This window comes from Pogona vitticeps, chromosome 1 (genome assembly GCF_051106095.1).
Source record: "Pogona vitticeps strain Pit_001003342236 chromosome 1, PviZW2.1, whole genome shotgun sequence".
NCBI classification, from domain to species: domain Eukaryota; kingdom Metazoa; phylum Chordata; class Lepidosauria; order Squamata; family Agamidae; genus Pogona; species Pogona vitticeps.
Genome location: NC_135783.1, coordinates 81251962 through 81267890, shown reverse-complemented (window position 1 = coordinate 81267890; position 15929 = coordinate 81251962). Strand labels below are relative to the sequence as shown.

Sequence of the window (15929 nt, the reverse complement as noted above, 5' to 3'; positions counted from 1 at the left end):
ATCTGGTGTACAGGTTATATATTGGAATAATCAAATATTGAGGCACACTCAACAACTTGTAGCTTGGTTGTTGTGGGGTTTTTCGGGCTCTTTGGCCATGTTCTGAAGGTTGTTCTTCCTAACGTTTCGCCAGTCTTTGTGTCTGCAACCTTCAGAGGACAGGGGTCAGAACTCTGTACTCTGGTGCAGTTTGCTTGGATAGTTGAGTATTTATAGCTGTGGGATCAGCTTTTGTCCTGTTCAGGAGATTGGGTGATTATGGTGATCAGCGTGTTTTTTGTTGTGGGTGTGTTGTTGTGATAAGGGGGAGAGATTATCTGTCACTGTGATTGATGGGTGTCACTAGCTGGTCTTTTGTGTGTAGTGATCACTGGTCCTTGTGGCTGGGTAGAGTTCGTTGACCTTTTGCAGGCTGTATTTTTCAGTGCTGGGAGCTAGGCTTTGTTGAGTTTTAAGCTTTCTTTTTTTTTGTCGAAGCTCTGCTGGCTTCCCTGTGCAGTCTAACGTAATGATTGCTGGTGTTGTCATATACTTCAGTACAGTGGTGAAACGTTACGAAGAACAACCTTCAGAACATGGTCAAAGAGCCCGAAAAACCCACAATAACCATCAGATCCGGGCCGTGAAAGCCTTCGAGAATATAAATTTGTAGCTTCATTATCCACACAGGCAAAGACATTGCTGTCATCTACGAAGTACAGACAGAACTGGTAGTGAAATTCTTTGGTATCCTCTATTAGCCAATGCATATTTGCAGTATCATGTGACATCACATTATATTGCATCACACTGAGCATCACATTGCTTAGAGATGATAAGTTAATGCAGTGATCTTATGGTTTTTGCATTCTTTCACATCTCCTTCCTTGGGGATTGGAATGTACAGTGGTCCCTCGCTTAATGATTGCCCCGCTCTATGACAAAATCGCTGTACGATTAAGTTTTTGCGATCGCAAAATGATATTTTAAATGGGTTTTTTTCGTTTAACGATGATTGGTTCCCTGCTTTGGGAAGCAATTTTCACTTTACGACAATCAGAAAACAGCTGATCGTCGGGTTTCAAAATGGCCACCAGCTGCTTAAAATGGCTCCCCACTGTGTTTTTGGACGGTTTCCTTGCTTTACAGGCAGCGAAAATGGCTGCCCCTATGGAGGATCTTCACTGGACGATGAGTTTTCAGCCCATTGGAATGCATTGAGGGGTTTTCAATGCGTTTCAATGGGCTTTTAAATTTCGCTTTACATTTTTGTTCTACAGCAATTTCGCTGGAACGAATTAATGTTGTTAAGCGAGGCACTATTGTATATTCAACATTTATGGTCCATGGGCCATTGTCTTATTTTCATCTTAGTTGCCATGCTCTTATTAGGATTTTGGTAGCTTGGAGTATCTCTATCGGTATCTCACCTTTTTCTGGTGATTTATTTGTTCCCAGTACTTTGAGAGTGACTTTTGTCTCTGGACTGTAGTAGGATATATGTTTTGCATGCACGATGTCCTGTCCCTAGCATCTTCAGTTAAGGCTATTAGGCAGCAGGTGATGGAGGAGGCATCTCGTAGGCTCTGGAAAAGCACTTCTAGTCACAGTAGATTGCTGTGTTAGATGGAGAAATGGCTTAACTTTGTGCAAGGAATTTTGCTTTGTGCTGAAGCACCTGTTTCTGGATAATCCAAAGAGACTTTGTAGTTTAATCTATGTTATGTCACCTTTGTGAGTTTAGTTTTATTCTCTTTCCTTTTAGGCTGTGGAACTCTGGTAATACTGGAGCAAACTGAAGCTGGAATACATCTCTTCAGGAGGTAGTGTTCTATAGTTATTTAAGAAAAGCAGTTTTCCAACTGTGTTTATATTTTGCAATATTCTGCTGTAGTTTTGTTCTGTCAGAATTAAATATCAAATGGAGTTACATCAGTTAAATCCTTAGAAACAAGCTCAACAGAATGGTATTCAGTATGGAAGAGAGATTGCAGATGTGCACATTGACTAAATAGGACTTGCAGAGTATCACAGATTTCAGTTTCATTACTTAAAAAGGCAGGCTGAGCTAATGATATTACTATTTGGTTATGGAACACACCCACAGCCACAACTACCATCACCGCCTCCCCAGCTGCCACATGGAGCTGCTGTACCAGGAGAGGAGGGCCAACTGGGCCATCACATGGCCAACAGAGGCCTCTGTAATACCAAGACCCACCTTTCTCAGGCCACTTTCTCAAGACGTATAACAGCACACTGTTGACTGAATATTGATTAACTGATTGAATTTTTTCCCCCGATGTATAACCAAAATCGTGCTGCTCAGACACAATTCAAAGGAGAAGTGTAGTTTCTTTTGTAATAGTAATTCCATTTGTCTATAGCAGCTGAAGATGAAGGCTTAGAAATAAAGATAATAAAGATATTTCATGTGCTATCATATTTAATAACTGTAGCGCAACTGCATTTTGGAATCCGTCAATTGGATTAGTGCATAGATGCCATGAAAAAAGTCCAGGTTTTTAAGAGAGGGCTGGTTAGAAGAGCATACAAGCTATATCCTGAGGCATAACTGCATAGGAAGAGCATTCTAGATTAGATCAAAGTCCTGTGTAGTTCTTTGGTCTAATCTGGAATATTCACACAATGAGTTATCATAGGAAGCCTCTAAGGATAGGATGTTTGGATTTTCTGGAGTACAAATACCCTTTTTCTTCATTCTGAGAGTTCTACCTACAGTGCAGGCGCTTTAGAAATACCTCAGTGTGATGTACTTGGAACATCTGGTCTGGAATTAACAGCCTTTCTATGGCACTTCTTCTTGGGTCTTGGTATTCAGAAAATAAGACGGAAATCTACTATCATTAAATTAATTTGTCAGCTTTGGTATCTTCTTGATTAACATGTCAGTTACTTTTGATTTGATTCAGTTTTGACTGGAATGACAGTCTGTTTGATGTAACGTGGAGTGAGAACAATGAACATGTGCTGGTCACTTCCAGTGGGGATGGATCTTTACAAATCTGGGACACAGAAAATCTCACAGGTCCTCTGCAGGTCTACAAAGAGCACAGTCAAGAGGTATACTAATTTTTGTTGTTCCTTTTATTTCTCTGCCTACATTCTTCAAAAAAAAAACTGAATAGTTATATCTATGGTCTTAAATGAATGCAGATAATTATTCACTTTACTAATATTCTATTTCTATTATATTATGAAGCAAGATTGGCTATTAAATTTAAATTTTCCTAATTCTAGTTTGTATTAATGTCTTGCCATTAGCCTTGGTCAACTTTCTCCTGTTCATATGTGTTTTAGGGAAAGAAAAATCGTCCTGACATGAAATAGAAAATAGAATTGATGGGTTTTAATGTCTTATCGGAAAAAATAGGGAATAATTTGAGAATTAAGTTACGTACACCAAATGTTGCATTGATTTGTCCAGTGACATAGCTCTGTTGTCTTTAGGAGGCTTGCAGTGTCTGTTTAATCTGAAATTTTATGTACTCTTAATTGGAAGTACATCCCATTGAACTGCATGGAACTTCTAAGTACACATGCCTATAGTTAAGCATCTATATAGCAGTCTACTTAAATAATGCAGTGTTGTCTTGTTCATATCTCAAGTCATTTTACCGTTCAAAATGTTGAAGTAATAAAAATTTCTCATACTCTGAAGAATCTATAAAACTGTACTCAAAAGCTTATTGTTCCTAGGATGCAAAAGTCATTAGGTCGTGGTGCTCCTCTGTCATATGAACCGTAGCCTTATAAAATGAGTTCTTACTTATTGTGTCTCATAAAGATGGCTAACTTCTCTTTTTTGCTGACTTTTCAACTGTACAGCTTTCACAGAAGCACACTAACTCATAATGTTCTGATAGTCTCTTACTGTCAGAAAAATCTCAAGAATTATAGCTAATCTTGCTGTGGCTGCTATCTGCTGAGGATAGTATTGATCAAATAATTTATTTACCCAGTAGAAAAGAATTACCAACTGCTAGCTGTCAGAGGCTGGAAGATATGTGTTGCTTTGGAAAGATTTACTAAATTGTTCCAATGCTGTGGATTTGTCTTCTCTCTTTAGAACACAGGTGAGCAACATAGCCCTCCAGATGTTGTTATACTGCAGTTTCCATCAACAATTTACAGCAAAGCCAGCAGTAAGGGCTAATCGGATAGCAGTCTAGTAACATCTGGAGGACCACCATTTGCTCTGCTTTAGAAGTATTTGAGTTTGGTGACTTCTGGAAGTAACTCAGACTAAAATACAAAAAAACAATGGATCAAATTAAGTGTCTTTGGTAGCCATTTTTTAGCCTCTGCACAGATGCCTTACTGATGATCGTGATACAGTATATCCTGTCAGTGCTACGCAAACCTCAGCCTTCTTGGCTCAGCTATCTGCCACCACTGGGATTGTTGTAGAAAAGGAAAATAGTGTTGCTTGGATTTTGTTTCTTTGTTTCTTTGTTTGCATCCACCTTCCTCATCAAGAGAACCTAAGGGCTTTGCTGCTGAAACAGAGTTTCAGCTCTTTCAGAAGATTGGTGCTTTATGTTGTTAGAGTAGCAGTACTGAACTACTCATGATCCAGCTACTGCAGGTCAAACAACATAGCGTTGCCAGAAGCTGAAGGCATGTTAATATTCTAGCAGTGCTGTTCCCTTTCCTTTATGGCTGAGCAGTCAGACTTGCAAAAGAACCCCATAATAACCAATTACAGAACAAAGGAAGACAATTTACAATTTTAGGGAAGTAAGAAAAGTTTATAATATGACTACCAAATGGCTTTCAGCACTGAAGGGATTTTCACTTCCAATGAGGAGATTGCATAATTTAGTTTGATCCAGTGTACGTAAGTCCTTCTGAATGCTTAAAGCCAGCTTTGTAGAACAAAGGATGGAAGAGGTTTGATAGCCAGCTTTCTCAAGCATATGTAGAAAGTATAACTCTACGAAGATATTAGGCCTTAGGGGACCTTCATGGAGCAGCAATATCTCCCTCCCTTTTTCTCCCAACAATCATATGTTGTAAATAGCATTTTTGCTGTGATTCACCAGCTCTGGAGATGATACTTTGTGTCACCTTGCCATGTGACAGCTTTCATTTTACAGTGGTGCCTCACATAGCAACGTTAATCCATGCAGCAAAAATCACTGCAAAGCGATTTCGTCGCTATGCGATTTTAAAAAGCCCATAGAAATGAATTGAAACTCCTTCAATACGTTCCTATGGGCTTAAAACTCACCTTAAAGCGAAAATCCTCCATACAGCGGCCATTTTTGCTGCCCAGTAAGTGAGGAATCCATCCCTAAACACAGTGGACGACCATTTTTTTTACCCGGCAGCCATTTTGGAAGCGCCGATCAGCTGTTGGAAAATCATCGCTATGCGATAATCGGTAAGTGAAACAGTGAACCAACCGATCATCGCAAAGCGATTTTTCCCCATAGGGAGCATCGCTTTGTGATTGCAAAAACTTAATCGCTATGTGGTTTTGTCAAACGGGGCGCCCGTTAAGCGAGGCACCACTGTATATTTTTCACTGTTGCACTGTACAGTATGGAATGAAATGAAGGTAGTAACAATAAGATGCTCCTTGTAAAGATTGTTCTGTATAGGATGAGGCAAAAAGGTCATCTTGGAGAAACGTCATGCATTTTGTGCCATTTTGACTGGTGTGTCCTGTAAGAAACAGAACAAAGTCTTGTGCATCGTACACATAAAAAGATTCCAGACTGTAATGTAGTTTGAGTAAACATTGGTATGGGATAGGAGGGGCTCGTTAGCCATGGAAGGCAGCCCATCTAGGAGAAGGAAAACTCTGATTTCAAACTTCCACTGCCTTGTAGCTATATCCACTGATGGAAAAGGCTTCAGGAGTAAACCCCAAGGCAAAATCCGGAGGCAGTTCGTGTCGTTCTGGCAACTCCTGTGACGTTGCTGGAACCAGTTGTATTGGCCCTTTCCTTACCATTGGACTATTTCAGCGATGTGGGGGGGGGGGTTTGCCTATCTTGCGTAGGCTTTGTGCTCTGGAGAGGACGCTCATACAGAGCGCGTTACCATGGTCTTTTGAGACTGAAGGATGCCTAAGAAGAAACATTGGCAGGTTGTACTTTTGAAAATAGTTTTAATGCTTAATCCACATAATCTACAAGTATAAGTATCAACACCAGATTTAGAAGCAGTCACTTGCCCACAACAAATAAGAAGGATTGTCTCAGGGCAAATATTTTTTTCTAGGCTGTTTTAAGACTGTAAGTGGTTAATGTGTGAGAAGGCATTTACAGGCTAATAATTTCTCTATGCTGCTTCATGAGACTGATCAAAGCCATGTTCATCTGATACAGAATCAAAATGGTGTAGTAGTTAACAGTTAAACTGGGACCTTGTTACAGTTTCTGCTGAGCTGTACAGCTCACTGGATGACCTTGTGTCAGACCGAGAAATTAGATGCTTGACCCTTCCCTTCTCTCAAGTCCTAAGGAAATTCCATAGAATTTAAGGGAAAAATCAGAAGCCTGTGTTCCTCAGAGCTGGCATTTATCGCAGTAAAGCGTTAATCCCAAAATGAAACCAGTCACATATTCATCTTAATATCAAAGTATAAGTCTCTTTACTGTTGCAATAATTTTTGGGCAACTTGATGTTAAAAGTAAAATTATATTATAATAAAATACATTATTTAACTTCGAAGCATGTTATTAGATGAGAAATATTTGCTCACCCAGCCACAACAATTTGAGGAAGTTCCGTTTTGATTTTCTTTTGTCTTTGTGTTCTGCTGCTCTGCTAAATACCTGTATTGTTGATGTCCAATGTATGTATTGTAATGTGAAGCTGTCTTGTAATGAATGAAAGCCTCATTTTTATGCCTCCTTTCTCCCCATCCTGATCTCCCGAGGGAGAGCATTCCATAGCCTGGGAGCTGCCACAGAGAAGGCCCTCTCCTGTGTCCCCATCAGCTGTGCTTGTGCTGGCAATGGGACCGAGAGGAAGGCCTCGTCTGCTGATCTTAATTGCTAAGAAGGCACATATAGGGAGATACAGTCCTTCAGGTAGCCTGGACCCAAGCTGTATAGGGCTTTATAGGTAATGACCAGTACTTTGAATTGGGCTCGGAAACAGATGGTAGCCAGTGCAGTTGTTGTAACAAGTATGTTATATGCTCCCTGTAGCTGGCTCCAGCCAGTAGTCTGGCTGCAGAGTTTTGCACCATCTGAAGTTTCTGAACTGTCTTCAAAGGCAACCCCACATAGAGTGTATTACAGTAATCCAAACAGGATGTAACTAAGGCATGTGTCACTGTAGCCAGATGAAACATCTCAAGGAACGGGCGCAGCTGCCACACCAGCTTTAGCTGTGCAAGTGCACTCCTGGGCACTGCTGAAACCTGGACATCCAAGCTTTAGGGATGAATCCAGGAGTACACCCAAGCTGTGGATCTGAGTTTTCAGGGGGAGTGTAACCCCATCCAGCACAGGTAGTATCCCTATTCCCTCATCTGCCTTCCGACTAACCAGGAGCACCTCTGTCTTTTCTGCAATAAGTTTCAGTTTGTTTGCCCTCATCCAGCCCATTACTGATGCCAAGCATTGGTTTAGAGTCAAGACAGCTTCCCTAGAATGAGGTGGAAAGGAGAGAGAGAGAGAGCTGAGTGTCATCTGCATACTGGTGACACTGAACCCCAAAACTCTGGACAACCTCTCCCATGTAGATGACAAAGGAGAACCCTGAGGAATGCCACAGGCCAATGGCCAGGGTGTTGAGTAGGAGTCATCCAGCACCACCTTCTGAGTTCTCCCCTCCAGGAAGGACTGGAGCCACTGTAAAAGTGCTTCTGAGTCCCATCCCAGAGAGATGGCCCAGAAGTATACCATGGTCAGTGGTATTGAAAGCTGCTGAGAGGTTCAGCAGAACCAACTCCCCCTGTCCAGTTCCCGTCGTAGGTCATCCACCAAGGTGGCCAAAGCTGTCTCTGTCCCATAGCCAGGCCTGAAACCAGATTGAAATGGGTCTAGATAATCTGCTTCCTCCAGGAATCCCTGGAGCTGAGAAACCACCACACACTCCAATACCTTGCTCAGGAATGGGATGTTTGAGACTGGGCCGGTAGTTATCCAATACACTGGGATCCAGGGATGGCTTCTTCAGTAGCAATCTTATGACTGCCTCCTTTAAGCAAGCAGGGATCCTAGCCTGCTGCAAGGAGGCATTTGCCACTCCCCATACCCAATTGGCTATTCCTCTTTTGGCTGCTTTTATAAGCCAGGAAGGGCAAAGGTCCAGCACACATGTGGTGGCATTTACCTCTCCAAGAATCCTGTGCACATAATCAGGCCGCACCAACTGAAAAATATCCATTAAAACAAGACAAGCCGGGGCCAAAGTTACATCCACTGGGTCTGTATCAATTACAGCATCCAAGTCAGAGCGGATCCGAGTGACTTTATCTGCAAAGTGTCATGCAAATTCCTCACAGTGGGTTGTGGAGTGGTCAATATTTTGTTCTTTTGTTGGGGCATGTAGTAAGCTTGAAACAACTCCGCTAGATGACTTTGTGCAGATGCAGTGGCAGCAGCAAAGAATCTTTTCTTTGCTGCAGCCACTGCCATGGAATAGGACTTCAAATGGACTCTAGCTCGTGTTCGGTTGGATTCACTCTGAGTTTTCTGCCATAGTTGCTCTAGTCTCTGTCCCACTCTTTTCATCACTGCCAGCTCCCTGATGAACAATTTTACAATTGCCTCCCTGTTTTACAATTGGCAATTAGTAAAATAAACAAATTCATTTTCAAATGCTATTTTCCTTCATTCACCTACCACGTGTATTTCTTTCAAAAGAGGGTTATTTAAAATGTGTCTCAAGCTGCATTTTAAAACTGCAGTCATTTTTCTCTTCTAACTTCTTCAGTATGTTTACCTTTTATGTCATTAAAAACTTGTTTACTTCTACATTAAAATTGGCATATGATGAAATTCTTTAAAGTATTATCATTAGCCTTGTTCCCAAGCTCCACTATGAAGCAGCAGATTGTTTTGGAAAGCAGCAGAATATTTTGAAAACAACTATAATGAATATATACTTTTAAGTGTACTTTTGCTTTCAAAGCACTATCCCCCCATAATCATTTCAAGACCTTATAAACACAGTTTTTTAAAAAAGTTTTGACACTTGGAAGACTCACACATGATCTGAGATACCTTAGATCCGTGGTTCCCAATCTTGGGTCCCCAGATGTTTGTGGACAAAAACTCACAGAAGAAGCCTTTACCAGTAGCTGTGCTGGCCAGGATTGTTGGAACTTGTCCAAGAACTTTTGGGGAGCCAGGGTTGGGAACCTGTCTTAGAGAACTGTTGTGAGGGTAGAATGGAGAGAAGGAGTAGGAATCACATATACTCCCTCAAGCTCATAGGAATGGTGAGATATAGATTGATTGATTGATTGATTGATTGATTTTATTTTATTTTATTTTATTTTATTTTATTTATTTCATTTCATTTCATTTCTATCCCGCCTATCTGGTCTTATTCGATATGGGAATTGGCGAACTTAGGATGAGTCATGCAACTGTTTTAAAAGTGTTAATGTGGATACTTCATACTTGTATGGCACATGTGATGCAGATGCCACCTGACCAGAAGGACTGATTCTGTGTATCCCATCACAGTTAGCATGTGGCAAATAGTAAATGCTAAGTGTTTGCTCAATAGTTCTGTTTCATCTTCTGAATCATTCTTTTGAGGTCAATGTTTTGCAAGTCTGGGTAGATTGGCAAGTCTGCTGCAGAACTGTACCGTTCAGCCTGGTTGCCTGATAAAATAGCTATATTTAGACATGGGGAGATGCTGGTTGTATCTTTCTTTACAGTTCTGTCCATGGCTTCTCAGTATCCATTTTAGCTTATTTAAATGGTGATGTTTTCTGTACTAAACTAAAATTCATCCATTATGTGTAGGTGTACAGTGTTGATTGGAGCCAGACTAGAGGAGAACAGCTAATCATATCTGGGTCATGGGATCAAACTGTGAAATTGGTATGTTTGCACTTTTTGTTATTTCATTTGTATGTCAGTTTAACATTTTCCAATTAGGTACTTTTCTAAGTCTGCTTAAAGGTGAAGGACAAATAAAATAAGTGGGGGAGCTGTGTTTTTCTGTTTGGTGTAGCAAGGCATGAAAATTGACATTCCTACAGATGCTGTTTCAGAGGTCTGGAACTTATTAGCTCTTACAATAAGAGTTGATCAAGATGAAAACTAATTATTTCTATAGAAAGAATATTAGGCCTGGTATAAATATAGAGTAGAATCAGAGCTTGGAAATATGTTTTTGTGTGAACAATGACTTTCAGAATCTCCTAGCCCATATGCCCAGTGTAGTCCAGAACTGTAATATCTTGAAGCTGTAAGCATAATGAGGTAGTAGATGGTTTCCCTTTTAGCTATAGAAGGATGGCAGTGGCTCTCTTTCAGTGCTTCTCCATATAAATTTTTTAAAGTTGGTTGTGTTACTCTGTAGACTACTGAAACAAAAGCAGCAAAGAATCTTGTGACATGTTGAAGTCTGTTATGATTTATTTGACATAAACTCTTGTGGATTATAACTCATTCATTACTTTATGCATATATAGGCATCCACAAATGATGTTCAAGCAACTCTTAATGACTGACCATTAAGATATTTTACCTCCCAAGAACTATTAAGGAACTGTAAGAACAACCTTAAGATCATGACCATGCTGCATCTTTTGCATTGAATTACATATCACATTTTCCCCCTCTTCATGTTTGTGTAAGTGGCAACCTATAGAGGTTGGATCCCATCCACCTGAAGGAGTAGTCTATAATATACAGAAGTTTATCCCAAATAAAATTTGTTAAAGACTTTTCATTACAGCACCACAGGATTTTTTATTATATGCACCCAAAAGCATTTAGGAAAGCTACTTGGAATCTTTAATGGTTTGGTCTATTTTACCACTCTTATATAATTGTCAGTGAATTTTGTGATATATGTTGTAGAGAACAAGAACAAGAAGGTGGCTTACCAGTATTTTTGAATAATTTACATTTCTTAGTATTTGTTGACTGAAATCCAGTAATAAATAGTGACTAGAATGGGCCTGTTGAATCAGTGGAGATTTGGTGAGTGAACATCTATTTAAATTTCATTGATTCAATGGACCTACTCTGGTTGTAACTTACTACTAGATTTCACCCATTGTGTTCTAACCCATTGCAAGCACTTTGCCATAAGTTCACTAATGTATAAATTCTAGTTACTAGAATCTAGTAGCTAACTGTGTCTGTTTGAGAGAGTAGGGTAGGAGCTGTGTTTCTTTCTTGGCTAGTTCTATTAAGAAGCTTAGACAAAATACAGTCAAGATTCACAGTTTTGATTACTTATGGGGTTTTGATTATGAGTGGTTGCAGACGTTAGCTACAGCCAGCTGTGCATGTAGGAGGTCGGCCTCTTAGTCACAGAGCTGCCTATGTTCTATTTCCTTCAGAGGGAATAGATTCAAGTAACATGCTGTGATATATTCCAATTAAAAAGCTCAAGTGAGAAAGAAAGACAGAACTTTAAAGCCTGCTCTCCTAAATGTTGGGAAAGGGTTTTTATAACTCAAACTGAGCAAGATGATGACTGAGTTGATCTTCTGGATGATGGTGTAGGAAAGGTCAAGCAGAATTTTTCAAGATAACAGAATGGACTTAAACTTGTTTTATAGGTGCTCATTCTTGGCATGTTTTAGTATCACACTCCTACATTGAGAAGTTATTCCAATGGAAGATGGCACCTGTTACCTTTCCTTCTCCCCCCCACCCCCCGGAAGCTGTCCCTACCTAGTTCTTCTTTGCCCCCCCCCCCCCGGTGCTTGGTCCATATTCTTTTGTCTTCAAACTGACTTGTTCTTGAGAAGAGTATGGAAATATTTAAAATGTTAAATTTGACCTAGTAAATCCCAGTAATTTATTAGGGGTTATTCTTAAGTAAACGTTCTTGGTTGATAGAGCTGCATTTAAAATAAAAGCTGAATTTTGATCAAACATAAATTTATTCCACTTTCTTCCATTCTGCCTTATGTAGAAGCACCTGTTTAGACTTACTTACAACAGCTATAATGTGTGCAATTTAGACATGCATATTTCTCTGATCAAGACTGTTTTTTAACTGTGAGTAAAAACAATTTTGTGTCTTCAGCTACTGCAGTGTCCACAGAGCTGTCTGTTTCTCTTTTATCTAGTGGGATCCTGCAGTGGCACAGTCTCTATGCACTTTTAAAGGCCATGAAGGTGTCATTTATAGCACTATATGGTCTCCGCACATCCCAAGCTGTTTTGCATCGGTGTCAGGTAAATGTTACATTTTAGTAGTACTGTACTGAGAAAAGTGAAATAATTCCATTTCATTTGTTTTGTTATTCTGTCCAGCAGGTGGTGGTAGAAATGTATACAGAAGAAAGAAGTAGAAATGATAAATGTGTTGCTGTAACTGAAGTGGTGGTTCAGTACTTTTTAAACATCCACTGACTTATTCTTTCTGCATGGATCAGCAGTAGTCTCCCTTGAGTGAATGGGTGGGAGTTTTTCAAATTGATATTTTCACCATTGGCAACCTCTCAACTTCTTTTTCTTTATTGGCCTGTATAGCAGTCCAAGCACTTGGTCGTAAACCTCTGCTTTTACCCATATAAACAAAGTGCAAGTCAGTCCCTGAAAAACATAGCTTGATGGCCTTTGGTACTATATATATTGCACTATAAATTGCGGCATGAGGTCAGAATATGGGAAACCAGTAATTACTGTGGAGCTTGGTGAAGTTACTTTTTCAGACTGTGGTTCCAGAATCCCTTAGTCAGTTTGGCAGCTGTTGGCTAGAGAATGCTGGGAGTTGTAGTGCAAAAAAGAACTTTTCTAAGGTCTCTAATTACATTCTTTCAGCTCATGCTTATTTTTGGATATCTTTCTGATAAAGGTTTGGTGTTTCATCACTGGATCTTTTTCAGTAACTTAAAATCTCCAGGATCATTTGAGAAGCAGTTTAGGACTATTGTAGGGACATGGTGGTGCTGTGGGCTAAGCCGCAGAGGCCTGTGCTGCAGGGTCAGAAGACCAAGCAGTTGTGAGATTGAACCCACGCGACGGAGTGAGCGCCCGTCACTTGTCCCAGCTCCCGCCAACCTAGCGGTTCGAAAGCATGCAAATGCAAGTAGATAAATAGGGACCACCTCAGTGGGAAGGTAACAGCGTTCCGTGTCTAAGTCGCCCTGGCCATGTGACCACAGAAGATTGTCTTCGGACAAAACGCTGGCTCTATGGCTTGGAAACGGGGATGAGCACCGCCCCCTAGAGTCGAACACGACTGGACAAAAATTGTCAAGGGGAACCTTTACCTTTACCTTTTTTAGGACCATTGTGCAACAGTTTGCACTACAACAAAGTTCTCTTGTTTTTGATTTTTTTAAAGTCTGGCTGCATAAACTCACCTTAATGTGGACTAGTCAGCAGTTTGGTTTCCTTCACTTTAGTAAGCTGGTGGTTCCAAACTCAGGCAGAGCAGAGTAATAACGATTAACATTGGTGTGATGCTTTTGAATGTCCAAAACATTTCTTATGTGTTGTCTTGCTTTAATTTCAAAGGTGATGGTGGTGGTGGTGGTGGGTTAGTATTATTTGCCTCATATTGCAATGACTTGGTACAGAGTACAAACTTAAGGAACCATGGTTTGTGCTATCCAGAATATGTGGTATTTTTGACTGCCAACATGTTGATACTAGTCAGCCTGGTTAGTAGAGCTGATGGAAATTGGAACTCAACAACATATGATGAGCCCTGACTCATTAGTTAGTCAACAAACCAAATATCGGACATCAGTTTTGTCCTGACATATTCCAATTTCTTTTGTGAGCACAGATTGATGCAGAACTCAGAACTGTACTTCATTCTGAAGAAAAGTGGAAGCTCACTTTCCTGCTCTGAAGAAGCACACAAGTCCTTTTTAGCTAATTGATCAGTGTGTTTGGTATTTTTAACCTTAAAGTAATAAACATATATCAAAGTCAAGGTTGCATTTCAGGGGAAGATTCCAGATTGCCTGTGTGTGGGAGGGTTTTATTTATTTTTTTGAAGTTCAGTGTGCACAGAACCTTTTTACAGACTGAAGTAACATAATGAATCTGTCTATTTGATTAGTAGCAGCATGACCATTTCTCTTCTTTGTACCAAATGGATAGGTCAGCCTGGTTTGTATTTCAAGTGAAATGCCATTTAACACATTGAAGTAATGCTGCTGCTTCTCTGCTTCTGAACATGTGCATTGGGAAGGGAGTATCACTGATTATTTTCATTGGAAAGGCTAAAAAGCTTGTTTGGGTACTGATCCTTATACAACTACTTAATTTGTTGTCTTTCTGGAAAGATACTTGAACTGTACAATAACCACTTGCTGTTGCAATTCACTGTGTTCTTGTCTTTTATTAGTTTCCCCATCTGCTTAGTGACCATTCCTGTTAAGAACAAATAAGAGATTTTGGAGATACATTTCTCACATAAATATGTATGCTTTTGATGGACTACCTTGGCACTTTCCAGGCATATTGGACTGCAGGTCCTGATAGCAGGGAATGATGGAACAGTAGTCCAAAATATCTGATAGGCTCTAGCTTGAGTAAGGCTGCTTAAGACAGCAATACTGGATTAATAACTTTAGATATACAGTATCCAGAATTTAACTTATGAAATGGGTGCAGTGAACTAAGCTCTTCATTCCTTTCAACAGGCTTTTGAAGGTATTTTTAACCAGATATTTTCTCAGTCTTTGATTAATGAAACACATTATAGAAAGAACAGGTTCAGGATATAACTGCGGATCACTGGCATCTCATAAGTGGTGCTTTAAAAGATTTTTGTCCTCTTCTGACCTTGGTATTCTAGGCCAGCCTTTGCTGCAGTTGCTGTAGATTTTTGGAAAGGTGTGCTTTAAGCTCTGCTAAACTACAAAGGGTCTAATACCTGGCTGTTCAAAATGGTTCACATTTTCTGAGTTCTGGAGATTTGACTGATACAGCAACACAACTGTAACTGTCATAGTCCTTGTTTTGAAAATGGCACAAATATGTTTCGGAGGAAATTTCTCAGAGATTTATGGTTGTGCAGAAATTAGAACAATAAAAATTCACTTCACCCAATCACGTTGCTCATCAGAATGGCTAATTTTTGAGACAGATAAACTAAAGAAAGGAGTGGAGACTGACTCTTTCAAACACAGCATCACTGACTAGTGCCTACTAGAAAAGGACAAAATGTATTTTCTGTCTCTGATCTTTATTTTTAAGAACACACATCATAGGTCAGAACACGGAGACATTGATCTGGAACTGTATGTGGTCAGAGATGTTGACAGTGGCTGAGAACCAAAGAGCTACTTAATGCATACCTACAGTGATTTTTTAGAAAATTTATTTTTACTTTCAGGCACAAGTTCTTGTATGCATCTCAGAATGCTTTGTAATCTCACGTCAGTTTCAAAAGGGCTATATTATTCATCATGAGGGGTTGCTGATTAGAACACATATGCCTAAAGCTTCCTACTTTTCTCCTAGCCAGTACCAGCAATGGACTTTTAGGTAGTAAGTATTTAAATTAGATCATGCTGTCTTGAGCTTTCTGAAGTCCTAAATTTGTGTGTTTCTATGAAAATACATATACACCTACTTAAATGGGATATACGCATGAATGAATAAAATCTAAACTCCAGAATGACTGATATAAATAAAATGTACACTGACAGCTATAAGCAGTTTGTGCAATGTTTTCAGTTTACTGCAGCAGGTACTTAATCAAATTGTCAATAAAAGTATGATCTCTTTATTTATGATCTTAGCAGTAGAAAGAAAATGAATAAAGAGGATTAAATATTTAAGGATCTGCAGTTG

At 39.7% G+C, this 15929-nt stretch overlaps 1 protein-coding gene across 1 annotated transcript in view; it reads left to right on the top strand.

Moving 5' to 3' along the window:
- The window catches only part of PEX7 (peroxisomal biogenesis factor 7), an 83439-nt gene that overhangs the window by 2588 nt on the left and 64922 nt on the right, over positions 1 to 15929 (top strand). Inside the window, exons 2-5 of the mRNA XM_020779379.3 lie at positions 1745 to 1802; positions 2913 to 3063; positions 9948 to 10025; positions 12239 to 12347. Of these exons, the coding sequence (XP_020635038.3) occupies positions 1745 to 1802; positions 2913 to 3063; positions 9948 to 10025; positions 12239 to 12347 (396 nt within the window). The remainder of the gene's footprint in view (positions 1 to 1744; positions 1803 to 2912; positions 3064 to 9947; positions 10026 to 12238; positions 12348 to 15929) is intronic.